The sequence below is a fragment of the Chlorocebus sabaeus genome, chromosome 19 (genome assembly GCF_047675955.1).
Source record: "Chlorocebus sabaeus isolate Y175 chromosome 19, mChlSab1.0.hap1, whole genome shotgun sequence".
Taxonomy (NCBI): Eukaryota; Metazoa; Chordata; class Mammalia; order Primates; family Cercopithecidae; genus Chlorocebus; species Chlorocebus sabaeus.
Window position 1 is genome coordinate 26,870,842 of NC_132922.1, and position 25,585 is coordinate 26,896,426.

Below are 25,585 nucleotides of genomic sequence, written 5' to 3' on the forward strand. Positions count from 1 at the left end.
CTTCTTGATGACACACAGTGCCTCTTTTGGGCCCTGAGCACCTGTCCATTAGGGGACCTCTCCTCAGGGACTGTGAGCACGGGGGCCACCCCCTTCGAGCACAGGAACCCCTGCAATTGCTGTGAGTAGGCTTCCAGCCAGCCCCTCCCAGAAGCAGCTGTGTCCCCCTTGGCCCTTCCTGTCTGGGCCACGGGCTATTTTTAGCACTGAAGCCGGAACCCACACAGCAGCAGCTGCTTGTGGCCGGAGCGCAAGAACAACAAACCATCCAGGTGGGTTGTGTCAGGCTGCAGAGGGAGCGGCCTGGGCCTGGCCCTCTGAACCTGGTAGCAGAATCTGGACTTTCCAGGAATAAGCTGGTCTCTGGGTGGGATGGGGAGGGAGGAAGCAGAATGGGGCAGAGGATGGGTTGCACTAACCAGGCCAGGATAGGGGAAGGGCCTGTGCAAAGGCCCTGAGATAGCTGGGGGAGAGGAAGAGAGCAGAGGAGAGAAGGTGAAGGAGGCAAGGAAGAAGAGTTGCTTGTGATGGGAGGGAGGAGCAGGGCCAGGCCAGGCAGAGGTGTGTCGCCTGTGGTTTCTGTCCTAATCAGATGAGCAGGGGAGGAGAGTGGTGGCTGCAGTGGCTCACATTAACAGTGAGGGAGCGGGAGGGTCAGGATGGCTGAAGCCACAGGCCTCAGTGAATGCTCGGTAGTGGGGGTGAAGGTAGGCGGGCTCCTGGCCTGCCCTGCGTGGGGGACAGTGAGCCCCCACCGGGCGGAGACATGGGTGAATGGCCAGTAAGGGAGGGAGACCACTCGTTGAATTGGGCAGGTGAGCTTGGGGTGCTGTGGGGTGGAAGCCCTCCCTGCCCTCCACCCAGTCCTCCCAGCTCCTTCCCTCCTGTGGCCCTGGTCATTCCTGCTTCATGCAGAGGGGCTTCTGTTGCCCACATAACAGCCCTTCTGCCCCTGGTCTCTGCTGTGGAGCTGGCACACGCAGGGCCTTGGTAAACAGGGAACCCTGTGAAGACAGACCTGGACTCCAGGGCTGGAGCTGCAGCCTCGGGGCTGGCATTGTGACCTGGCCACTCCCTTCCCTCTCTGGTTCTCAGTGTCCCCGTCTGTGAGGTGGGGGTCAGAAGGGTCCACGTGTAGAGTCTCTTTCAGCTCCAAGGTTGTACTCTGATCTAGAATGAGGCTATCAGAGATTTCTGGGAGGAAGCCCCTTCCTGTAACAAACACAGCTGGCCTCCCCATCCAAGGCCCATCTCTGCTATGAATGAGTGAATGCGTGTGAGCAAGAATGCACCAACAGAGGAAGCTGGAGGGCCCCGCCAGTCGTCTCCGCCTGATCTGTTCCTCGCTGTCTCCTCTCAGCCAGGAGCTCTCATGGGCCTATGGTCAGGAACAGCCACAGAAGCCTGCAGGGCTGGGGAGGGAGTCGCTGTGGGTACCTGCAGGAGCTCAGCTTCTGGCCAGGGGAGGAGACACTGAATCCCATACCAGGCAGGGAGTGGAAACACACTGGTGAGTGGTCAAGGGCAGCCGTGGGGCAGGAGAGCTCCTGATGAGGACAGTAGGAGGAGGGGATGTGCTAGGCAGGGAGAAAGGCTTGAGCAAAAGTGGGGAGGCAGGAATGGGCCCGTGCGCTGCTCATGGACTAGGCAAGGACCCGTGAAGGGCGGGAGATCATAGCCTCTCAGTGATCCATAGCCAGACTACACCATGGCTTTTACTAAACTCACTGAAGCTTCATCACCACCTGATGAAGTAGGTTACTATTCCAGATGAGAAAATAGGCTCAGAGAGGTTAAGTAACCTGCCTGAGGACACACAACTAAAGAGGCACAAAATCAGCAGTCCTGGCCTTGCCACCATGACGGGTGATGGAAAGGACCCATGCGGAGGAAGTGAGCTATCCTTGATCCCATCACTGGGGCACAGAAGCGTGGGGGTGTCACCAACCAGCTAACGCTGTGCAGCCTCAGACCCTTTTCCAGCTCTGGTTTGGAGGTGAGACCTTCTTGCAGCCTCTGGGCTCCCAGGGAGTGTCTCCAACATGAGACTCCACTCACGAGCTGCTTCCCTGCTGTCTGGGCCTCGTTTTACTGTCTCTGACCCTTCATGGCTGATGAAACCATCCCCATTCAGCCCCCAGCAGCCGGACCTGCCCGAGCCTGTGTCCTGACTGTCATGACCTAGAGCAATTGCCAGGAATTCCCACTTCCTGCTGTGGCCGCTGCCAGAATGTCAAAGCCACCTCCGGCCAAGCACCCCAGAGCTCCAGAGCATCTGGTGGGGGCCTCCCCCTCCCCCGCCTCAGCTATTTTCAGGCTCAGCGCTGTGGGCGGTGTTTGGGGAGAAGCAGATTATCTGTTTGGCAGAGTCAGCCATCTGGCAGGGTCAGGGATGTGAGTTTACAGAGATAGAACCTGAGACAGCTCTGCCTTGGACTTCGAAAAAGCTGGGCGGAGTGGCGTGTGGCTGTAGTCCCAGCAGAGGCAGGAGGATTGCTTTAGCCCTGGAGTTTGAGGCCAGCCTGGGCAACAGCGTGACACTCCATCTCTACAAAAGGAAACCAATCTTTAGGGACTCGGGCCACCACTCTGGAAGGCCCTGCCCAGGACTAGTGACTCAGAGCCATGGTCTGGTGGAAGGAGAGTTTCAGAAAGGCCTGGGTTCAGCTGGGCGTGGTGGCTCCCGCCTGTAATCCCAGCACTTTGGGAGGCTGAGGCTGACAGATCACCTGAGGTCAGGAGTTCAAGACCAGCCTGACCAACATGGAGAAAACCTGTCTCCACTGAAAATACAAAATTAGCTGGGCGTGGTGGTGCATGCCTGTAATCCCAGCTACTCGGGAGGCTGAGGCAGGAGAAGCGCTTGAACCCGGGAGGCAGAGGTTTCGGTGAGCTGAGATTGCGCCACTGCACTCCAGCCTGGGTAACAAGAGCAAAACTCCATTTCAAAAAGAAAAAAAAAAAAAAAAGTAAGGCCTACGTTCACCACACCTCCCACCTGGCTTGCATCCACTGATAGCCCCAACAAGCAGCCAGGCCCTGCTCCCATGAGGGGCATGCTCCCCATGCCAGGTGATTATCCAGCCGCTGGGATGGGAGGCTCCTAACAGTGGGCTGAGATGAGAACCCAGGTGACCCATCCTCTCACAGTGACACTACCAGAGCCTCTGCCTCCACGTCCTCCTCCAAACACTCACCCAGCCCTCCAGTGCCCTTTACCTTCATGAGATTAGGAGGACCTCTTTAAGAAAATGAATGCAAAACAGCCAGGCACAGTGGCTCACACCTGTAATCCCAGCACTTTGGGAGGCCAAGGTGGGCAGATCACCTGAGGTCAGGAGTTCAAGAGCAGCCTGACCAACATGGCGAAACCCTGTCTCTACTAAAAACACAAAAATTAGTCAGGTGTAGTGATACGTGCCTGTAATCCCAGCTACTTGGGAGGCTGAGGCAGGAGAATTGCTTGAACCCAGGAAGCGGAGGTTGCAGTGAGCCGAGATCGCGCCATTGCACTCCAGCCTGGGCAACAAGAATGAAACTCTGTCTCAAAAAAAAAAAAAAAAAAAGGAAAGGAAAGAAAAAAAGAATAATGCAAAACAAATACAAGATTAGGTTGCAAAGTGAGTATTTGAAATGCAAACAAATGACAAATTTGGTTGCCCCTTTGGAGAGAAGAGAAAACCGAGGCTGCAGCACAGCACAGGGAGGGTTTTCTTGAAGTGGTGAGGGCAGACGCAGGAAGGCACACCTGTTCCACTGCTTGCACATCCCAAACCTGCAGAAGGTGGTCTAGCCACAGCAGACTGGCTGGTTTGGTGTCTCCCCACCCCCTTCCAAGGGGCCCTGCTTAGAGGCCCCCCCTTCGCCCCAAGGAATGCAGGCGTCAGTGCTTCAGACTCTGGCCTAACCACCGTCCCCACCTCAGGCCCCCACCCTTTCCCTCCAGATGTGGGCACCGCTGTATTTTTAGAACAGCCGACCACGAGGACATTCTTTCCTTCTAATTAAGATGGCTTCAAATCTCTCATCTGCAATCAGCCCCATTGTTCGGTCCTCAAACATCAAAGGGTGACCAGGAGGGGCCGCCTCAGCTGGTTGTGGGGTTAGGGTTTGTTTTCTTTCTTTCTTTGTCTTTGAACTATTAACGCTGGAAATGAGACCCAGAACTGGAGTAGATGCCAGCTCTGAAGAGGAGGATGAAGCAGGGCTTTGGGTAGTTTGCAGGACCTGCCTCTCTGCACTCCTGCACCCCAGTCAACCCCAACCTTGACTGGCGTTGTCCAGCTAGGCGGCAGCCCTCCAGCACACCGGTCTGAGGTTAGGGTCTGTCTGGGAAAACTGGGGGATCAAAAAAGGCCCTGTGTTGGCTGGGGGTGGTGGCTCTCACGTGTAATCGCAGTGCTTTGGGAGGCCAAGGCAAGCAGATCACCTGAGGTCAGGAGTTCGAGACTAGCCTGGCCAACATGGTGAAACCTCGTCTCTACTAAAAATACAAAAATTAGCTGGGCATGGTGGCTCACGCCTGTTAATCCCAGATACTCGGGAGGCTGAGGCAGGAGAATCGCTTGAATCCCGGAGTCAGAGGCTTCAGTGATCATCAGGACTCCTGACCTCTGCCCCCTGCCCCGCAGGAGGCTCCTGGTGTGGGACAGAGATGCCCACCCACGTGGGGGGAATAGGAAAGGCTGCAGGAAGGAATGGCCTCTGGGTAGCCTTGAACCGCGTTGCAGTCCTCCGTGCTACAGCGCTCTCAAGCCCACTGACAGATGAGGAAACCGAGGCTCAGAGAGGCCAACAGGCTGGCCTAGAGCTGCTCAGCCCACTAGTAGTGAGGTGCTCAGGAACGCTAGGTCCCCGCTGTCAGCCATGCCCCGCCCCGCTCACTCACCCCCAGGGATGGACCGGGCCAGTTGCTGCCTGAGTCTTGGCTTCAGGTAGGAGGCACCTGTCCCACCCCGCAAGGAGCAGAGACGAGAGCCACGCAGGCGGTCTGAGGCCGGCGGGAACTGGCATCGGGTTTCTCAGCTCCCCGGGGTCCTGGCCCACCTGGTCCCGCGCGGCTAGATGTGAGGACAGGGGAAGTGAAATCACACCGGGGCGGGTGGCGCAGGACCGGAGGCTGCAACCCAGTACAACGGCCAGGACTTGAGCGCCCAAGGGCTGAGGGGCAGCCAGGGCAAAGCAGAAAGGGGAGGCTCCCCAGATGAAGTGCCCCCTACCCAGCGGCGCTTGGGTGCAGGCCTCCGTTTCACCGCCAGCACTGAACTTTCGCGAGTCTTCGGCGATCGCTGGTGCCAGGTTCCGCAGAGCCCGGGCTCTGTCGCCCCCTCGCGGCCGGAGCCGGTCTAGGCGGCGTCGGGGAAATCCCGAAAAGCCTGTGGGGAAGAAGCTGAACGCCAGCGGGACCCGGGCGCGGTGAGCCCATTCATTCCCCGAGGACTGGGAAAGTCTCCATCAGGAGGTGGAATCCCTGGGAGACGCCCAAGCCGGGCCCCGCCTCCCTAGGCCCGGGTAATGGGCATTTTGTAAGACACTTCGGGGACACGGAGGCACCCCGCCAGAAGAGCCGGTGGGCTCCGGGGTGGGGTGCGGGCCGAGTGGGAGTCAGTATCACCAGCGGGCTGCGCTGGATTGATTGTTTTTGTTTATATATTTCTTAATATTTATTTATTTATTTTTGAGAGAGAGTTTTGCTCTGTTGCCCACGCTGGAGTTCAGTGGCACCATCTTGGCTCACTGCAACTTCTGCATCCCCGGCTCAAGTGATTCTCCTGCCTCAGCCTCTCGGGTAGCTGAGATTACAGGCACCCACCACACACCTGGCTAGTCTTTGTGTTTTTAGTAGAGATGAGGTTTCACCATATTGGCTAGGCTGGTTTTGAACTCCTGACCTCTGGTGATCCGCCTGCCTCAGCCTCCCGCAGTGCTGCAATAACAGGCATGAGCCACAGCGCCCGGCCTGCATTGATTGTTTTTAGTTTGAGCTGCACTCCTCCCTGTTTCCTGCTTGTGCCAGGGCAGATCTCTGCTGGCTCTAGGCCTCAGTTTTCCCATCCTTGAAGAGGCCCTAGCATGTAGGAAGGTGTGTGAGCAGCTGGTGGTTGTGGGCAGTTCACCTCCATCTCCACCTTCTCACCTGGGAAACAGACTCGATGAGAATCAATGCAGAAAGCCAAGGGCTGGAAGAGTCAGGGGGTGTTCTTTTGACCCCTCCCCCAGTGCCTTCCACTCATGAGGTTTGGCCCCGCTGTTGGGGTGAGGCCGTCGGGGAGCCCCAGCCTGAGGGTCAGCAGGCTGACCCTGGCAATGTGAGGAAGACCAGCTCTGCCAGCCGGGCTGTAGGGCTGGTGCGGGCACGGGCTTGGCCTCGTGGAGCCTCAGGGACTCTCCCTGTAAATGAGGTTGACATCCACATGCAGGTAGTTGCACCTAGCACTGCACAGGACGGATGTGAGCACCAGGCTGCTACAAATACAGCTGTGACTTTCACATGCTCAAGGTTAAACTCCCAGTCAATGTTTGCTGAGGTGTAACCTAGAGCTTCCTGGCCAAAGGATAATAATGGCTGGGGAGCCCACACATGGGGACCTGTCTCCAATGAGATGGGGGTGGCTTTAGGGCATCCAAGAGGCACTTCAGGGAGAATCAAGGGACAGCCAGGTATCGTTAATGGTGGCCAGATCAGGGTCCAGTCTGGCAGGGTCTTGGATTCAAGGTTAAACCGAGTTCTAAATTTGGAACTTATCCCCAGGCTCACCCCCAGGCTTTTACTATGTAGACATGTATTCCCACACACATCAGGTACAGTTTTGTATATTTCCAAACAATATATAGGCATAATAGTGTATGTGTCTTTCTTTCTTTTTTTGCCCAGGTTGGAGTGCAGTGGCGCCACCTTGGCCCACTGAAAACTCTGTCTCCCAGGTTCACGCCGTTCTCCTGCTTCAGCTTCCTGAGTAGCTGGGACTACAGGCTCCCGCCACGACGCCCGGCCTTTTTTTTGTATTTTTAGTAGAGACAGGGTTTCACCATGTTAGCCAGGATGGTCTCAATCTCCTGACCTCGTGATCCGCTCGCCTTGGTCTCCCAAAGTGCTGGGATTACAGGTGTGGGCCACTGTGCCCGGCGCGTATGCGTCTTTCTGCAACTTTGTTCATGCAGCGTTGTGATTCATACATGTTGATATCGTTTGTCTAGTCTAGTCCACTGATTTTCACTGATGAGTGGTATTCTATCATATTCCACAGCTTATTTCCCCTTTTTTCGGAGGATTGACATTTGGGCTGTTTCCAGTTTTCCTATAGTACAAACGATGCTGCATTTGTGAACAGTTCTTGAACGTGGGATTAAGAGTTTCTCCAAGGTAAACCCAGGAGTGGAATTGCTGGGTGTGAGACGTAGGTGAATCAACTTCCTTGATCTGCCCAAATTGCACTGATTTACATTTTCCCTCCCTCTCTCCCTCCCTCCCTCTCTCTCTCTCTCTCTCTCTCTTTTCTTTGTTTTTTTGAGATAGTGTCTTACTCTGTCACTCAGGCTGGAGTGCAGTGGTGTGAACATGGCTCACTGCAGCCTTGACCTCCTGGGCTCAAGCCATTTTTCCCACCTCAACCTCCTAAGTAACTGGGACCACAGCTGTGTGGTATGCCACTGTGCCCAGATAATTTTTAAAAATAAATTATAGAGATAGGGTCTCACCACATTGCACAGGCTGGTCTGAAACTTCAGCCTCAAATGATCCTCCTATTTTGGCCTCCTAAAGTGCTGGGATTACAGGCATGAGCCACTACACCTGGTACCAATTGACATTTTCATCAATAGTACATGCGTGTTCCAACTGATTGCCAGCACCACTTGGTATTGCCAGAATTAAGCTGTTACTCTGTTGAGTGGGAACCAGTATGCTGATGTGGATTTAATTTGCATTTCCTGATTACTAATGCAGCTATCTTTTAATTAGTTTTTTGGTCACTTCAGTTTCCTCTTCTGTAAATTCCCTGTTCACATCTTTTTTTTTTTTTTTTGAGACAGAGTCTCACTCTATAGCCCAGGCTGGAGTGCCGTGGCACAATCTTGGCTCACTGCAACCTCCGCCTCCTGGGCTCAAGTGATCCTCATGCCTCAGCCTCCCGAGTAGTTGGGACTACAGGCCAAGCCACCATGCCAAGCTAATTTTTTGTATTTTTTGGTAGAGATGGGGTTTAATTTTTTGCATTTTTTGGTAGAGATGGGGTTTAATTTTTTGCATTTTTTGGTAAAGATGGGGTTTAATTTTTTGTATTTTTGGTAGAGACAGGGTTTTACCATGTTGCCCAGGCTGGTCTCGAACTCCTGAGCTCAAGCGATCCGCCCCGCCTTGGCCTCCCAAAGTGCTGGGATTATAGGCATGAGCCACTGCGCCAAGCCTGTTTGCCCATTTTCTTTTCCTTATTGGTATGTGGGTATTCTATATACATTCTGAATACTAATACTTTGTTGGTCATATGTTGTAGATACCTTCTACTTGGTGGCTTTAGGTTTCACCTTTTAAAAAATATATATATATTTTTTATTTACATATTTATATATTTTAAAATATATAAATATATATTTTTAAAATATATAAATATATAAATATGTATTTTTAAAATATATATATTTAAAATATATAAATATATAATTTAAAATATATATGTATTTTAAAATTATATATTTTTAAATATATATTTATATATTTAAAATTATATAATTTTAAAATATATATTTATATATTTAAATATATATAATTTTAAATATATATTTATATTTTAAATATATATAATTTAAAAATATATCTATTTAATATTTATATATATTTAATATATATATAAAATAAATATATATATAATAAATATAAATATATATTTTAAAATATATATATTTTAAAAATATATATATTTTAAATTGAAATGTGGTCTCACCACATTGCCAGGGCTGGTCTTGAACTCTTGAACTCAAGTGGTCCTCCCACTTTGGCCTCCCAAAGTGCTAGGACTACAGGCTGGAGCCACCGCACCTGGCCAGGTTTCACCTTTTCATGGCGTCTTTTGTTCATTTGAGACAGGGTCTTGCTCTGTTGCCCCGGTTGGAGTGCAGTGGTGTGATCACCAATTACTGCAGCCTCCCAAAGTACTTGGATTACAGGCATAAACCACTGTGCCCGGTCCATTAATGGTGTTTTTTGACACACAGATTTTTAATTTTAATGAAGTTAAATCCTCATAAGAAATCTGCATGGTTTATCCTTGTTTATCCTGAGGTTATAAAAGTATTATATATTTTCTTTTTTTTTTTTTTTTTTTGAGATGGAGTTTCACTCTGTCGTCCAGGCTGGAGTGCAGTGCCATGATCTTGGCTCACTGCAATCTCTGTCTCCTGGGTTCAAGTGACTCTCCTGCCTCAGCCTCCTGAGTAGCTGGGACTACAGGCATGTGCCACCACACCCAGCTAATTTTTGTATTTTTAGTAGAGATGGGGTTTCGTCATGTTGACCAGGCTGGTCTGGAACTCCTGACCTCAGATGATCCACCCACCTTGGCCTCCCAAAGTGCTGAGATTACAGGTATGAGCCACCAGGCCTAGCCTCCTAATTTTTTTTTTTTTTTTTAAATAGAATCTTGCTCTATCACTCAGACTTGAGGGCAGTGGCACAATAATGGGTCACTGCAACCTCAACCTCCCTCACTGCAATCCTCCTACCTCAGCCTCTGAAGTAGCTGTGACCACAGGAGTGCTCTATCACACCCAGCTATTATTATTATTATTTTTTTTGAGATGGAATCTCGCACTGTGGCCTGAGCTGCAGTGCAGTGGTGCAATCTTGGCTCACTGCAACCTCCGCCTCTAGGGTTCAAATGGTTCTCCTGCCTCAGCCTCCCAAGTAGCTAGGATTACAGGCACCCACCACCATGCCCAGCTAATTTTTTGTATTTTTAGTAGAGATGGGGTTTTACTGTGTTGGCCAGGCTGGTCTCAAACTCCTGACCTCGTGATCCGCCCTCCTCAGCCTCCTAAAGTGTTGGGATTACAGGCGTGAGCCGCCTCGCCAGGCCTTTACTTTTTTTTTTTTTTTTTTTTTTTTAATAGAGATGAGGGTCTGCCCGTGTTGCCCAGGCTCATCTTGAACTCGTGGGCTCAAGTGATCCACCTGCCTCAGCCTCCCAAAGTGCTGGGATTACAGGTGGGAGCTACTGCATCCAGCCTAAAATGCTTAAAGTTAGGTTTTTGCATTAGGTTTGTGTGCACCTGGAATGACTTTTGTATATGAAGTGAGACAGAGGTCCAGTTTTCATTTTTCCCCATATAATCAATTGTCCTAGAGCCATTTATTAGCCCGTCACTTCCCGCTTTTTTTTTTTTTTTTTTTTTTGAGACAAGAGTCTTGCTCTGTCACCCAGCCTGGAGTGCAATGGCCGGATCTCAGCTCACTGCAAGCTCCACCTCCCAGGTTTACGCCATTCTCCTGCCTCAGCCTCCCGAGTAGCTGGGACTACAGGCGCCCGCCATGTCGCCCGGCTAGTTTTTTTTTTTTTTTTTTTTTTGAGACGGAGTCTTGCTCTGTCGCCCGGGCTGGAGTGCAGTGGCCGGATCTCAGCTCACTGCAAGCTCCGCCTCCCGGGTTTACGCCATTCTCCTGCCTCAGCCTCCCGAGTAGCGGGGACTACAGGCGCCCGCCACCTCGCCCGGCTAGTTTTTTGTGTTTTTAGTAGAGACGGGGTTTCACTGTGTTAGCCAGGATGGTCTCGATCTCCTGATCTCGTGATCCGCCCGTCTCGGCCTCCCAAAGTGCTGGGATTACAGGCTTGAGCCACCGCGCCCGGCCGCCCGGCTAGTTTTTTGTATTTTTTGTATTTTTTAGCAGAGACGGGGTTTCACCGTGTTAGCCAGGATGGTCTCGATCTCCTGACCTCGTGATCCACCCGTCTCGGCCTCCCAAAGTGCTGGGATTACAGGCTTGAGCCACCGCGCCCGGCCTTTTTTTTTTTTTTTTTTTTTGAGATGGAGTCTTGCTCTATCGCCCAGGCTGGAGTGCAGTGGCACGATCTCGGCTCACTGCAAGCTCCGCCTTCCGGGTTCACGCCATTCTGCTGCCTCCGCCTCCGGAGTAGCTGGGACTACAGGCGCTTGCCGCCACGCCTGGCTAATTTTTTGTATTTTTAATAGAGATGGTGTTTCACCATATTAGCCAGGATGGTCTCGATCTCCTGACCTCGTGATCCGCCCGCCTTAGCCTCCCAAAGTGCTGGGATTACAGGCGTGAGCCACCGCACCCGGCCACTTTCCACTTACTTTTTAAGGGGGAAAAGGCAATGGTTGTTTTGAAAAAAATTAACCTATCTAAATAAAATATCAGCAGTTGAAACTAACAATGTATATTACAACAGTATTATGACCAAGTTGCCGCTACCCCAAGAATTCAAGAATGGTTTACCATTAGGAAGTTTATTGATGTAACTGATCTCATTAACAGATTTAAAGAATACCCATATGATCATCTTAATAGATGCAGGAAAATCATGCAATAAAATACCTATTTATGATAACTGCTAATATTTTATTTGTGCTTTTCCTTAAAAATGCAGTGTTTTTAGGAATTGAAGTTCAGAGCAGCAAAAGTCAAACAAAAACCAAGTCTGAGCAATAGAGCTATACTAGAATGCCCATCACATTCTTTGCTCAGATGACTACTTAAGGTCATGTTCAGCTCTATGTTTCTGTGACCACAAATAGCATCTTTGGCAAATCTGGTTTCAGTTGGTCTTTGTCCAGCTCCTGGATTCCATGCAGGGCCTGAGAAGCCCTCAAGGATAAAAGATTAATCCGGTCCAGTGGACTCCGTGGTTCCTCAACTCCAAGTGCCCCCACCATAGGTGGGACCTGCCTCTCACGCAAAGGATCCCTGGCGGCAACCCGAGACCAGTTCAGACCGGTTCTCCTACCCGCATTCAGCCGAGTCTCTCGCTCTGCCCAGGACGCACAGATGAGAGCGCTCAGCAGACTGGTGGGTCTGTCTTTCGGTCCTTCCTAATTTTCCCCTCCTCTGGGGAAAGGTCAAGGATACCTGAACCCAAGTGTCTGGCGGGGTGTGTGGGGGGGGGGTGCATCTGTGCACAATCAAGGGCTTGGCCTTCCCGAGAGCGCCCAGGGGCAGGGGCCTCCTAGGTTCTGGCGGCCGGCAGGGGCGACCGGAGCAGGGGGTCGCGCAGGATTGCGGCTGAGGTCCTACCAGCGAGAGACAGAAACCCTCAGACATTTAGTCCAGAGACTGCAGCAAGGGAGGGGGACGAGGGGCCAGGGCCGGAATTTCGGGGGAGGACTTGGGAGCGCAGCAACCAGAGTCGTTTGCCGGCACCTGCGGGGGCGAATGCAGGGGCTTGGCCGAGATGACCTTGGACCAGAGCTCCCTTCCGGCCTGCAGAGATGAGCTTGGGATTTGGCTTAGTGAGGAGTGAGCAGCTTTTCAGCCGCAGTGCTGCGGAGGAGGCGGATGGAGGATGAACTGGAGCCGTCCTTACGGCCTCCGACGCAGGTGAGCCCCCAGCAGCGGCGACCACCCCCCCGCACGGTGGCGACAAACCCCGCGCCACCGCGGCGGCGACCCCCTCCCCCACCGCGGCGGCAAGCTCCCCAGCCAGCACCGGCAGCAACTCTCAACACGCTGCGGGTCCGCGCTTGCGCCTCAGGCGCCCTCCGCGACAGTCTAACGGCTCTGCGCTCCACTGCGCCTGCGCTTGAGTCTCAGGCCCCATTCCCGTCCACTGGTTAGCGTTGTGCGAACCTTCAGCTTGTGCGGCCGCTCTCAATACCCACTGCGCTTGCGCTACCGCTTTGTCTCGACTGGTTTGCGCCTCTCAAACGCTTACTGCGCGTGCGCTAGCCCCTCTTTCACAGCTGGGTACAGCGCGCTGACCTTCCTCCGCGCGCATGCGCCCGGTTAACCGCTTGGTAATGGCAGTTAGGGTCTCCGTGGGACAGCAAGACTTCCGCTCAGGCCCCTCTTCCGAATGCTCCATGCCCTCCTGCGATCTGGAATGGTCTGAATTCTCATACCTGCCCAGACCAGGCATTTCAGATGAGGGATTGCGGACCTGAGTGAACTGCGCATGTATAGCCACCTTGGAGGCTTCACTAAGTCCTCAAATGTTCAAAAACATCGTGCTTGTATGTACAGTGGCGTTAGGTGCTAGGCTCAGATGTCCATAGGCAGGTGTTTACGTCCAGGGTCGGCCTGTGGGCCAGAGCAAGGTTGCTGGACCCTGGCACCCCAGCCCCCAGAGATGCTAAATCCTCTGCCGATCAACCCTGACCTCAGAGGCAGTAAGCCCTCCGAGCACGGCAGTCCTGACCGCTCACTCCTGCCCGTGACTGTTTCCCACCCTCGCCTCTTTCCTTCTCATGCTCCCTCAGCTCTGACCTGGCGTCCTGCCTCACAGAGGGAAAGGGCGCAGCCAGAGGAGAGCGCCTGCACTGCCCACCACTTCTATGGGTTCCTCCCCATTCTGGACTGATTTCTTTAGGTATTTGCATGGCACATTCCCTCACCTCCTTTGTCTTCATTTGCACTTGTATTCCTTGACAGCCCTATTTAAAATAGTACCAACTGAGGTGGGAGGATCGCTGGAGCCCAGGAGTTTGAAGCTGCAGGGATCTAGTAGGATCTCACCACTGCACTCCAGCGTGGGCGACCTAGCGAGACCTTGTCTGTAAAAAATAAAAATAAAATAGCACCACCTGGTCCTAACACTTCCTACGCCCCTTCCCTGCTTTAAGTCTCTGTAGCACCAGCTGATGTACTATATATTTTGCTCGTTCATTTTGCGATTGCTTGTCTTTCCCTGCTGGAAGGAAAGCTCTGATAGCTCATTGATTTTGTCTGTTGTTCACTGCTGTATCCCAACACCCAGAACAGTAGGATTATTGACCATAATAGGGAGGCAATAAATCTTTGTTTGCCGAATTAATAATGGTCCATATCATAGCTAATGTCTGAATGTTTACCATGACCAGGCACGGTATAGGCAATCTCCATGCATGATCTCATTGAATTCAACAATTTCCTGTAGTCTTAGAGACCTGTCAACATCTCCTGCTACATGAGTTCAGCTGCTATCAAGCACTGTGTTCCTTGCTTCCTTCAGATCTACTGTCTTAAGGGAGCTCTCACTTCCATGAAGCCCCCGTGGAGCTGTAATGTGGCCCCAAAGGTACCAGACTCCAGGTTTCTCACCTCGCTTCTTCCTAAGGCTTCCAGCCTAAGAGAAAGTTACTTAGGCCTTATGGGAACTATGGGCAGCCAGGGCCCCTGTCACCAACCTGTCTTCAGACCTATGGCAAAGCCTTCAGCAGGATTCTGCCCTTCAGAGCCACTTCCTCTGCTCCCCCACCCTCCAGTGCAGTAGTATCTCACTGAATGGTGAAAGCACAACTGGCTCTTTCCCAGCTATATCTTGCCCCCCCAGCACACTTCCTGGCTGAGATAAACATTCAGTATCTTTCTCTCTCTCTTTTTTTTTTTTTTTTTTTTGAGATAGAGTCTCACTCTATTGCCCAGGCAGGAGTGCAGTGGCACAATCTGGGCTCACCGCAACCTCTGCCTCCCGGATTCAAGCAATTCTCCTGCCTCAGCCTTCTGAGTAGCTGGGATTACAGGTGCCTGCCACCATGCCTGGCTAATTTTTGTATTTTTAGTACAGATGGTGTTTTACCATGTTGGCCAGGCTGGTCTTGAACTCCTGACCTCAAGTGATCTGCCCACCTCGGCCTTCCAAAGTGCTGGGATTACAGGCATGGGCCATCACATCCGGCCAACACTCAGTATTTGACCAATGAATGAATAAATAGTCCATAGGTTCTAGAAACTTCAGAAAACCTTAGCCAAACATCCTTCTGTCATGAAAATTGTGTCAAAGTTTTCAAAGATAATACATTTAATTTTACAGAACAATTTGCCAGAACAAGAAAAGCAGTAATTTTTGGGGGAAGATACCAACGATTCAATTTTTGTAAAGTCAACTACTTTGCAAATATCTAGGAAAATACCTGAGGGAAGGAGTTCATTGTTGTGCCTTTGGAGGAGTTGGAGAACTTTCAGTATATACTGAATTTTCAAAAATCTTAATAAACGTGTCATTGTGTAATTAAAAATCACAAGAGTAGACCGGGTATGGTGGCTCACGCCTGTAATCCTAACACTTTTGGGAGGCCAAGGCGAGTGGATCGCTTGAGCTCAGGAGTTTGAAACCAGCCTGGGCAACATGGTGAAACCCCGTCTCTACAAAAAAATACAAAAAAAATTAGCCCAGCGTGATGGTGTATGCCTATAGTCCCAGCTACTTGGGGGGCTGAGGTGGACGGATCACTTGAGCCCAGGAGGTTGAGGCTGCAGTGAGCCAAGATCGCGACACTGCACTCCAACCTGGGTGACAAAATGAGACCTTGTCTCAAAAAAACAAAACAAAAAATCACAAAAGGAGAAAGATAAACAATTTTGTGAATCCCTCAGAAGACCTCAACTACAGGTTGGGTGCAGTGCCTCACGTCTGTGATCTCAGCACTTTGGAGGCCGAGGTGGGCAGATCACTTGAGGTCAGAAGTCTCTACCAAAAATACAAAAATTAGCTGGGCGTGGTGGTACATGCCTGCAATCCCAGCTACTTGGGAGGCTGAGGCGGGAGAATCCCTTGGACTGGGAGGCAGAGATTGCAGTGAGCCGAGATTGCGCCATTGCACTCCAGCCTGGGCGGCAGAGCAAGACTCTGTCTCTCTCTTTTTTTCTTTTTTTTTTTTTTTGAGACAGAGTCTTGCTCTGCGCCCATGCTGTAGTGTAGTGGTGCGATCTTGGCTCGCTGCAACCTCCACCTCCCTGGTTCAAGCAGTTCTCTGCCTCAGCCTCCTGAGTAGATGGGATTACAGGTATCTGCCAACAAGCCTGGCTAGTTTTTTTTTTTGAGACGGAGTCTCGCTCTGTCGCTCAGGCTGGAGTGCAGTGGCACAATCTCGGCTCACTGTTTGCTTCCCGGGTTCACGCCATACTCCTGTCTCAGTCTCCCGAGTAGCTGGGACCACAGGCACCCGCCACCAGGCCCGGCTAATTTTTTGTATTTTTAGTAGAGACAGGGTTTTACTGTGTTAGCCAGGGTGGTCTCGATCTCCTGACCTGGTGATCCGCCCACCTCGGCCTCCCAAATTGCGGGGATTACAGGCGTGAGCCACCGCGCCTGGCCAATTTTTGTAGTTTTAGTAGAGATGGGGTTTCACTATCTTGGCCAGGCTGGTCTTAAACTTCTGACCTCGCGATCCACCCGCCTCGGCCTCCCAAAGTGCTGGAATTAGAGGTGTGAGCTACTGCGCCTGGCCAAGACTCCTCAAAAAAAAAAAAAAAAAAAAAAAAAAAAAAAAGAGAAAATCCCAACTACAAATGATGAGGCATTGGGGATGCCTTTGGGAATTCTCCCTCCATCTCTAAGAGTGTTTCACTGTCCTTTTGTGTACCAAGTGTACATGACTCACGTGTACCCAGCCTAGAAGTAGGCTTCATTATCTCCAGGTCCAGGTAAGGAAGTGACTTAGGATGAGGAAGTAAGGGGAGAGCTGGGATAGGGACCAGGCACCTTGGCCATCTATGCTGCCTCTCTGCTGCTCCTATGTCCCCAAGTCGTTGCACCTGCAGGTCCATGTGGCCTCTTTTCTTAGCCTAGTTACAGAACATGCTGGTGGGAGGTAAGAGAAGGAGGCTCAGCCCAGATTCCTGGAGCCTGGCCACTCTGTTGGAGAACGTTTTTCTGGGGCAAGTCAGGGGTTCCTGTCCTGCTGGAGGCAGAGCTTTACTCTGCTGGGGCCCCAACTCAGGCGACTGTCTTTCCCAAACACAGCAGATGTGCTCAGGGGCAGCCCAACAAGGAGGGATGGGAACTGCTTTCCAGCTCAGGGAAACGTTGGGGCTATGGGTGGCGTGAGGGTAAAGTGGGGTCCTGGACTCAGAGCAGGAGGCCTGGATTCCTCTGCTACCTGTCAGCCGTGTGACCCAGGTTAACTCCTCTCTGAGCCTCACTTTCCTCATCTGCAAAGTGGAGACATCACTGCTTGATTCAGATAAATTGCAATGCTGTGATTGGCAGCTCTGGTCCAGGGAAAGGGGTGGAGGCTGTTGGTCACTCTGTGTTCTCCCCTCTCTCCTCAGATTCAGGGCAGGATCCTGCTCCTGACCATCTGTGCTGCTGGCATTGGTGGGACTTTTCAGTTTGGCTATAACCTGTCTATCATCAATGCCCCGACCTCGGTATGTATCCTCTCTGTGTCGACTGCCCGTTTCTGAGTGGGTACTGGCTAACAGCTGCCCACTGAGGGGCTTCAGCCAGGCATCCACTTGGTGGTGCTTTCTGCCACAAATTTGTCTCCATTGGGTTGGCCCACAGGTTCCTGCAGGTTCAAACTGAGCATACATCTTCCTCTAAACCTGCATGTCCTCCTGAGTCCCTAATCTCAGCGGATGACTCCATCTTCCACCTAGTGATGGAGGGGTCAGCGTTGACTTCTTTTCATCTCTTGGACACCAAGTCCTTCCTAACTACCTCTAGAATCCAGCCACTTCTCCCCATGTCTCCAGCACATTCCCAGTTCTGGCCCAGCCTCCTCACTGGCCTCCTTGCCTTCAGCCTCTCCCCATCTTGATCTCTTCAAGTCACTCCCCTGCTCAGAATTTTTTTTTTTTTTGAGACGGAGTTTTGCTCTTGTTGCCCAGATTGGTTTGCAGTGGCGTGATCTCAGCTCACTGCAACCTCTGCCTCCTGGGTTCAAGCGATTCTCCTGCCTCAGCCTCCTGAGTAGCTGGGATTACAGGCATGTGCCACCACGTCCGGCTAATTTTGCAGTTTTAGTAGAGACGGGATTTCTCCATGTTGGTCAGTCTGGTCTCGAACTCCCAACCTCAGGTAATCCGCCTGCCTCAGCCTCCCAAAGTACTGGAATTACAGGCATGAGCCACCACACCCGGTCTCATGAATGTTATTTATAAAGTAGCCAGTGGAGGTTAAGTTTCCGTGTTCAGCGGCATGGCCTTGAGCTACCAGGGCCTCAGCTTCATGGAAAAAGGAAGAAGAAATTTTAAAAAGCAAGCAGGGCAGGCAGATCGGACCAAATGAACCCCTCGGTTTCACTGTCTCACACCTTCGCTCCCCCAACCCTGATACCAAAGCAAGTTAAGTATAGTTCCTCAGATGCCTATGACATAGCCCTTCCTCTAAGCCTCCTTTCATGGAGGGGCCCTCTCTGTTCCACCTGTAGAAGCCCACCCCAGATACCACCACCTCCTTGAAACCTTCTTGCCTCTCCAGCCCTTGGTGCAGGCTGTCCTCACTCAGGCTGTGTGGAGGCTGTTTTGTGTCCATCTCCTCTCTCCTGCTGATTCGCTCTCAGCATCTGAGTCATCTTTGAATCTCCGGCACTTGATCATAGCCTGACCCAAGCCAATGTTCTGTGAGTGTCTGTGGAAAGGATGGGTCTTTCAGCCCCAGTGATAGAAGCCTACCTCTAACTTGCTTAAGTAAGAACGGCAAGTACCTAGTCATAACTGGAAATGATGGGATATGGGGCTTCACACAGCTTTGGGGGAGAGCTGCAGGAACCAGGCCCCAGGACAGAACTGTGGCTGTCCTGCCCCTGATTTTCCTCTCTCTGTTTTTGTTTTTGTTTTTTTTTTTAGACAGAGTCTTGCTCTGTCACCCAGGCTGGAGTTCAGTCACGCAATCTTGGCTCACTGCAGCCTCTGCTCTGCCCCAAGCTCAGGCGCTCAAGCGATCCTCACACCTCAGCCTCCCAAGTAATTGGGACCACAGGCGTGTACCACAAAGCCCAGCTATTTCATTTGTATTTTTTAGTAGAGACAGGGTCTCATCATGTTGCCCAGGCTGGTCTCGAACTCCTGAGCTTGAGTGGTCCACCCACCTCGGCCTCTTGAAGTTCTAGGATTACAGGCATGAGCCACCGTGCCTGCCTTGGCCTTGTTTTCATACCCAGTTGGGGAGCTGCTGTCACCAGATTCACTTCCTGCCAGCTGAGAACTCCCCCCACCAACAAAAGTCTTCCAGATTAGCTCATGTAGAAAGGCAGGGAAGAGCCTGAGGGGCTGGTTTGGTTTACGTGTCCACTCCCAGACCAGTAATGTGGTCAGGAGGCTGGGATGCTCGGATTGGCCAGATCTGGGCCAGGTGATCACCTTTATGGGGGAACCACGAGCTGTACTTGACATTGGAGAGAACTTCCTCCAAAGTAATATTTGTTAGCAGAAGATAGAGATGGGGATAGAAAGAATGATAGCAGCCCAGCCTCTTAAAGCAAGGATGAGAATTTAGAAAGGGAGGTCTGAGCTGGCTGCATTGGTTTATTTATTTATTTATTTATTTATTTATTTATTTATTTATTTGTTGAGATGGAGTTTTGCTCTTGTTGACCAAGCTGGAGTGCAATGGTGTGATCTTGGCTCCCTCTGTCACCCAGGCTGGAGCACGGTGGCGAGATCTCAGGTCACTGCAACCTCTGCCTCCCAGGGTCAAGTGATTCTCCTGTCTCAGCCTCCTGAGTAGCTGGGATTACAGGCACCTGTCACCACGCCTGGCTAATGTTTTTGTATTTGTAGTAGAAATGGACTTTCCTCATGTTAGCCAGGTTGGTCTCAAACTCCTGACCTCAGGTAATCTGCCTGCCTTGGATTCCCAAAGTGCTGGGATTACAGGCGTGATGCATTGGTTTATTTATTCATTCATTCATCAAGCATTTGAGCACCCACTTCAGTGCACACTCAGACTAGAGAGGGGTCCATCCTGGGCTGGGCAGGTCACTCAGACCTTACCTCCCACGGCCATCACCAGCCCCCACAAAGGAGACTTTCCTAGGCTCAGAGGCTTCCCCTACCCTGCTGAATAGTGTTAAGTTCTAATTGTTAAAGAAAAAGTTATTCAGGCTGGACATGGTGGCTCATGCCTATAATCCCAGCACTTTGAGAGGCTGAGGCAGGCGGATCATTTGAGGTCAGGAGTTCGAGACCAGCCTGGCCAACATGATTAAACCCTGTCTCTACTAAAAGTAGAAATATTAGCTGGGCATGGTGGTGCGTGTCTGTGATCTCAGCTCCTCCAGAGGCTGAGGCAGGAGAATCGCTTGAACCCAGGAAGCGGAGGTTGCAGTGACCTGAGATCTCGCCACCGTGCTCCAGCCTGGGTGACAGAGGGAGACTCCCTCTCAAAAAAAAAAAAAAAGAAGGCTGGGCGCAGTGGCTCACCCCTGTAAACCCAACACTTTGGGAGTCTGAGGCAAGTGGATCACCTGAGGTTGGGAGTTCCAGACCAGCCTGACCAACATGGAAAAACCGCATCTCTACTAAAAATACAAAATTAACCAGGCATGGTAGCATGTGCCTGTAATCCCAGCTACTTGGGAGGCTGAGGCAGGAGAATTGTTCAAACCCGGGAAGCAGAGGTTGCAGTGAGCCGAGATCGCGCCATTGCACTCCAGCCTGGGCAACAAGAGCAAAACTCCGTCTCAAAAACAAAAATAAGAACTATTCAATGACACTTGTCAAAGCACAGTAATGAAGACTTTATTCAAGAGGTGGCAAGCACTAGTTGGAGGGACCATGGCAATGGGGTCCAGCCCTGAGGCAGAAAGATTGGATTCAACTTCAAATACAGCATGGGCAAGTGAGAACTGATAGCCGAGGAGTAGAGTGGGGTCAGTGGGTGCACAATGACTAAGAGGATCATCAGGCGTTTGTGGGGGATTCTGGTTAAATTGACCCAACAGGATTCTTGTTGAGGGCAGGCCAGGGTAACCAGACATCATGGAGGATGGCAGAGGATAAGGAGGCCGATTAGATTTTGAAAGTTATCAGATGTGGAGGATGAGGATTCTAGCTAAATCAACTTAGCAGGACACTTGCTAAAACTGAACAAGGCAGAGATGAACACAGAAGTCCAAAAGTTGAGACCTAGTTGAAAAAGAGCTCAGAATACCGGGCGCAGTGGCTCACCCTTCTAATCTGAACACTTTGAGAGGCCGAGGTGGGAGGATTGCTTGAGCCCTGGAGTTTGAGATCAGCCTAAGCAACATTCAAGATCCAGTATCTACAAAGAAGTAAAAAAATATTCAACAGGGTGCAGTGGCATGAGCCTGTATTTGCAGGTACTTGTGAGGCTGAGGTGGGAGGATGGCTTGAGCCCAGGAGTTCGAGGCTGCAGTGAGCTATGATCATGCCACTGCACTCCAGCCTGGACAACAGAGGGAGACCCTGTCTTCATTTATTTTTATTTTTTTTGAGACGGAGTCTCGCTCTGTTGCCCAGGCTGGAGTGCAGTGGCCGGATCTCAGCTCACTGCAAGCTCCGCCTCCCAGGTTTACACCATTCTCCTGCCTCAGCCTCCTGAGTAGCTGGGACTACAGGTGCCCGCCACCTCGTCCGGCTAGTTTTTTTGTATTTTTTAGTAGAGACGGGGTTTCACCGTGTTAGCAAGGATGGTCTCGATCTCCTGACCTCGTGATCCGCCCGTCTCGGCCTCCCAAAGTGCTGGGATGGAGACCCTATCTTTAAAAAAAAAAAAAGAGCTTAGGAAACTCTGAGGAGAATCTTTGTCAATGGTCACTCTTGAGGAGTTCCAGTCAATGTCAGGGGAAGCTGGCCCTGGTCCCAGCTCCTGTGGACAGTTCCTCCCCCGAGAGGCAGCTGGTGGGCACTAGGCTGACAGTCATTGCCCTGAGCTGGGCAGGGGAGAACTGGCCCAGCACCTGAACCCACTGCCCTCCCTTGTGTTCTGTTCTGTCGGGAGACCTGCAAATGACATTTCATTGCTAACCAAGAGAAGGGTGTCCATGTCTTCCCCACTTCTTTCCTAACCATGTGACTTCCTTCACTCACCTGAGGTTTGGAGTCTGGGGAGTCCAAACTACCTGGTACAACCCTGACCCATGGCTAAAGCTGTGAGCAAGTCACTTCACCTCTCCCTGAGCCTAATCCCCAGTCTTGACAGTGACCAAAGCTGAGCATGGTTGCTCATGTCTGTAATCCCAGTGCTTTGGGAGGCTGCCTCCCAAAAGTAGTGAAACCCCATCTCTACTAAAAAAATACAAAAAAATTAGCCGAGCCTGGTGGCGGGCGCCTGTAGTCCCAGCTACTCGGGAGGCTGAAGCAAGAGGATTACTTGCCAAGATTGGCGCAATCTTGGCTTGCTGCAACCTCCACCTCCCGGGTTCAAGCAATTCTTCTGCCTCAGCCTCGCAAGTAGCTGGGATTACAGGTGCCTGCCACCACACCTGGCTAATTTTTTAAAATATTTTTAGTAGAGATGGGGTTTCACCATGTTGGCCAGGCTGGTCTTGAACTCTTGACCCCAGGTGATCCATACATGTCTGCCTCCTAAAGTGCTCTGATTACAGGTGTGAGCCACCGTGCCTGGCCATGGAATTTCTTGAGTGATAGGAGCATCTTTTGTTATTTGCAATGAGCCCCATTTCATCATACCTGCGCGTATGCTAATGAGGTGACAGGGCAGGGCCACTAGACTGCCTCAGGATGGAGCTGTCACCAAAAAGACCAAGAGATTAGAGGGTCAGAATGTTCAGCCCCACTCACAGAACTCTGAAAAAGGGAGAGAAGCTGAAGATTAAGGTCTATAAAAGCTCTTGAACACAAGATTTGATGAGCTTCCAGGTTTGTGAACACATTGAGGTGCTGGGAAGGTGGTGCTCCTGCAGGGGACATGGAAGCCTCTAGCAACCTACTCCCCCAGGACCATGCCCAGTGCATCTTTCTCATATGGCTGTTCATGAGTTGCATCCTTCATAACAAACCAGTAAATGTAAGTAAAGGGCCTTCCTGAGTTTTGTGAGCCATTGTTGCAAATTATCAAACCCACGGAAAGGGTCCTAGGAATCCCCAGTTGATGGCCAGTTGGTCAGAAGTGCAGGAGACCTGGTCTTGCAGTTGGCATCTGAAGAGGGGACAGTCTTGTGGAATGGAGCCCTTTGGCTTGTGGGATCTGATGCTAACTCCAGGTAGATAGTGTCAGAATGGGATTCCATTGTAGTACACCAGCTCGTGTCCGGAGAGTTAGAGAATTGCTTGATGTGGAAAAAATCCACACATTTGCTGTCAGAAGTGTTATGTGAGTAGGGAGAAAAAGTGTTTTTGCAGAGAGGGGCAAATGGGGCATGTCCAGTGCTAGGCTCTGAGGGATATTGAGGGATAAGAACCAGCATGGTGCCCTGCACAGGGGAAGTGCTCAGGTGAGTTGGTTCCTGCTCCACGGGGAGCTCAGAAGACACGGTGCCTGTTCTCATTGCCTGTTCTGCAGAAGCATGGAACCCTGATGGGGAGAAGGCTTGTCTAGTGCCCCCACGCCCCCATCCCCAGAAGGCTGACTGGCATTTCTGTCCACAGCACATTCAGGAATTCACCAATGAGACGTGGCAGGCGCGTACTGGAGAGCCACTGCCTGACTACCTAATTCTACTTATGTGGTCCCTCATCGTGTCTCTGTATCCCCTAGGAGGCCTCTTTGGAGCACTGCTTGCAGGTCCCTTGGCCATCACGCTGGGAAGGTAAGTGCTTCCTGTGTACCCCCTGAATGCCCTTTAATGAAGAGTGCTGCAGCCTGCAGGCTGAGGGACATGGAAGCAGGAAGAGGCCCGGCAAGCTCCAGGCCCAGATCAGCTCCTCATCCAGCCTCTTACTCTGCCTGGAGTTTCACCTTGTGAGACACATCTTCCAGGATTTGGTAGAGCAAATAGTCCTGTGCTACGAGAGAGGGAGGACTTCTGGTTTCTAATTTCATGTCTGCCAACAAGTGCTAACTGACCTAAAACAAGTATTTTCTTCCTGGGCCTCACTTTCCTCCTGCGTATCTAGTGCAGTTCTTGGATTGCAAACAACACAAACTAACTCTGATGAACAGAATCAAAAATGTATAGCTCGAAGGACATTGGGGCAGCTCATAGCATGAAAGGAAGTTCTTAGAAGCCAGGCCTGGCCAGGCAGGGTGGCTTACCCCTGTAATGCCAGCACTTTGGGAGGAATTACACTAAGGAGGAAAGATTGCATGGGTCCAGGAGTTTGAGACCAGTCTGGGCAATATGGTGAGACCCCATCTCTACAAAAAATTAGCCAGGTATGGGCTGGGCGCAGTGACTCATGCCCGTAATCTCAGCACTTTGAGAGGCTGAGGCGGGTGGATCACCTGAGGTCAGCAGCTTCAGATCAGCCTGACCAACATGGCGAAAACCCATCTCTACTAAAAATACAAAAATTAGCAGGGTGTGGTGGCACATTTCTGTAGTCCCAGCTACTCAGGAGGCTGAGGCAGGAGAATCACTTGACCCTATAAGGCAGAGGCTGCAGTGAGCCAAGATCATGCCACTGCACTCCAGCCTGGGCGACAGAGTAAGACTCCATCTCAAAAAAAAAAAAAAAAGAAAAGAAAAAAAAATCAACCAGTTATGGTGACACATGCCTATGGACCCAGCTACTCGGGAAGCTGCAGCAGGAAGATCACCTGAGCCCAGGAGATCGACGCTGCAGTGAGTCTTGATTGTGCCACTGCACTCCAGCCTGGATGACACAGTGAGCCCCTGTCTCAAAACAGCTGGCTTACTAGCGATCTTAGTCTATTTTTGTTGCCATAACAAAATAACTGAGACTGGATGATGTATAAAGAACAGAAATTTACTTTCTCACAGTTCTGGAGGCTGTGAAGTCCAAGATCAAGGCACCAGCAGATTCAATGTATGGTGAAGGCTCCTCTTTCTGCTTCTAAGGTGGTTCTTTGTCCCTGTGTCCTCACATGGCAGAAAGGGCGCATGCTGTGTCCTCACATGGTGGAAGACAAAGGGGCAAAAGTCAAAAAGAGCCTGCCTAGTTCCCTCTAGCCCTTTTATAAAGCACTAGTCTCATCAATGAAGGTGGAGTTCTCATGGCCTGATCAATCTCCCAAAGATCTACCTCTAAATACTGTTGCATTGGAAATTAAATTTCAACCTAATTTTGGAAGAGACACAAACCATCAAACCATAGCACTAGCACAGGATCACCAAGACTGGATTAGACCACTGGGGCTCATATCTGCACCGTGGAGAGTAGGGGAATAATCACAAACAAAAGTGGGGCTCTTACCACGAAGATGGAGGTAATAACTATTGTGTGGCTATCTCATGGTACCTGGTTCAGCTGGCATAAGCATGAAAGGAAGAAATTAAAAATTCAAATTTAGGCCGGGCGTGGTGGCTCAAGCCTGTAATCCCAGTACTTTGGGAGGCTGAGGCGGGCGGATCACGAGGTCAGGAGATCAAGACCATGCTGGCTAACACGGTGAAACCCCGTCTCTACTAAAAATACAAAAAAAAAAACTAGCCGGGTGAGGTGGCGGGCGCCTGTAGTCCCAGCTATTCGGGAGGCTGAGGCAGAATGGCGTGAATCCAGGAGGCGGAGCTTGCAGTGAGTTGAGATCCAGCCACTGCACTCCAGCCTGGGCGGCAGAGCAAGACTCCGTCTCAAAAAAAAAAAAAAAAAAAAATTCAAATTTAGCAC

At 51.1% G+C, this 25,585-nt stretch overlaps 1 protein-coding gene across 32 annotated transcripts in view; it reads left to right on the forward strand.

The window, feature by feature from the left end:
- Window positions 1–12: 12 nt before the first annotated feature.
- The window catches only part of SLC2A11 (solute carrier family 2 member 11), a 41,276-nt gene continuing 15,703 nt past the window's right edge, over window positions 13–25,585 (forward strand). For 5 of the 32 annotated variants that reach the window (XM_037995386.2, XM_037995390.2, XM_037995383.2 and 2 more), the window contains exons 1-3: window positions 12,620–14,222; window positions 17,198–17,296; window positions 23,444–23,604. In XM_037995386.2, the coding sequence (XP_037851314.2) occupies window positions 14,112–14,222; window positions 17,198–17,296; window positions 23,444–23,604 (371 nt within the window). In that variant the 5' untranslated portion in view covers window positions 12,620–14,111. The other 27 variants (XM_073006918.1, XM_007975119.3, XM_073006915.1 and 24 more) reach the window with 21 other exon arrangements.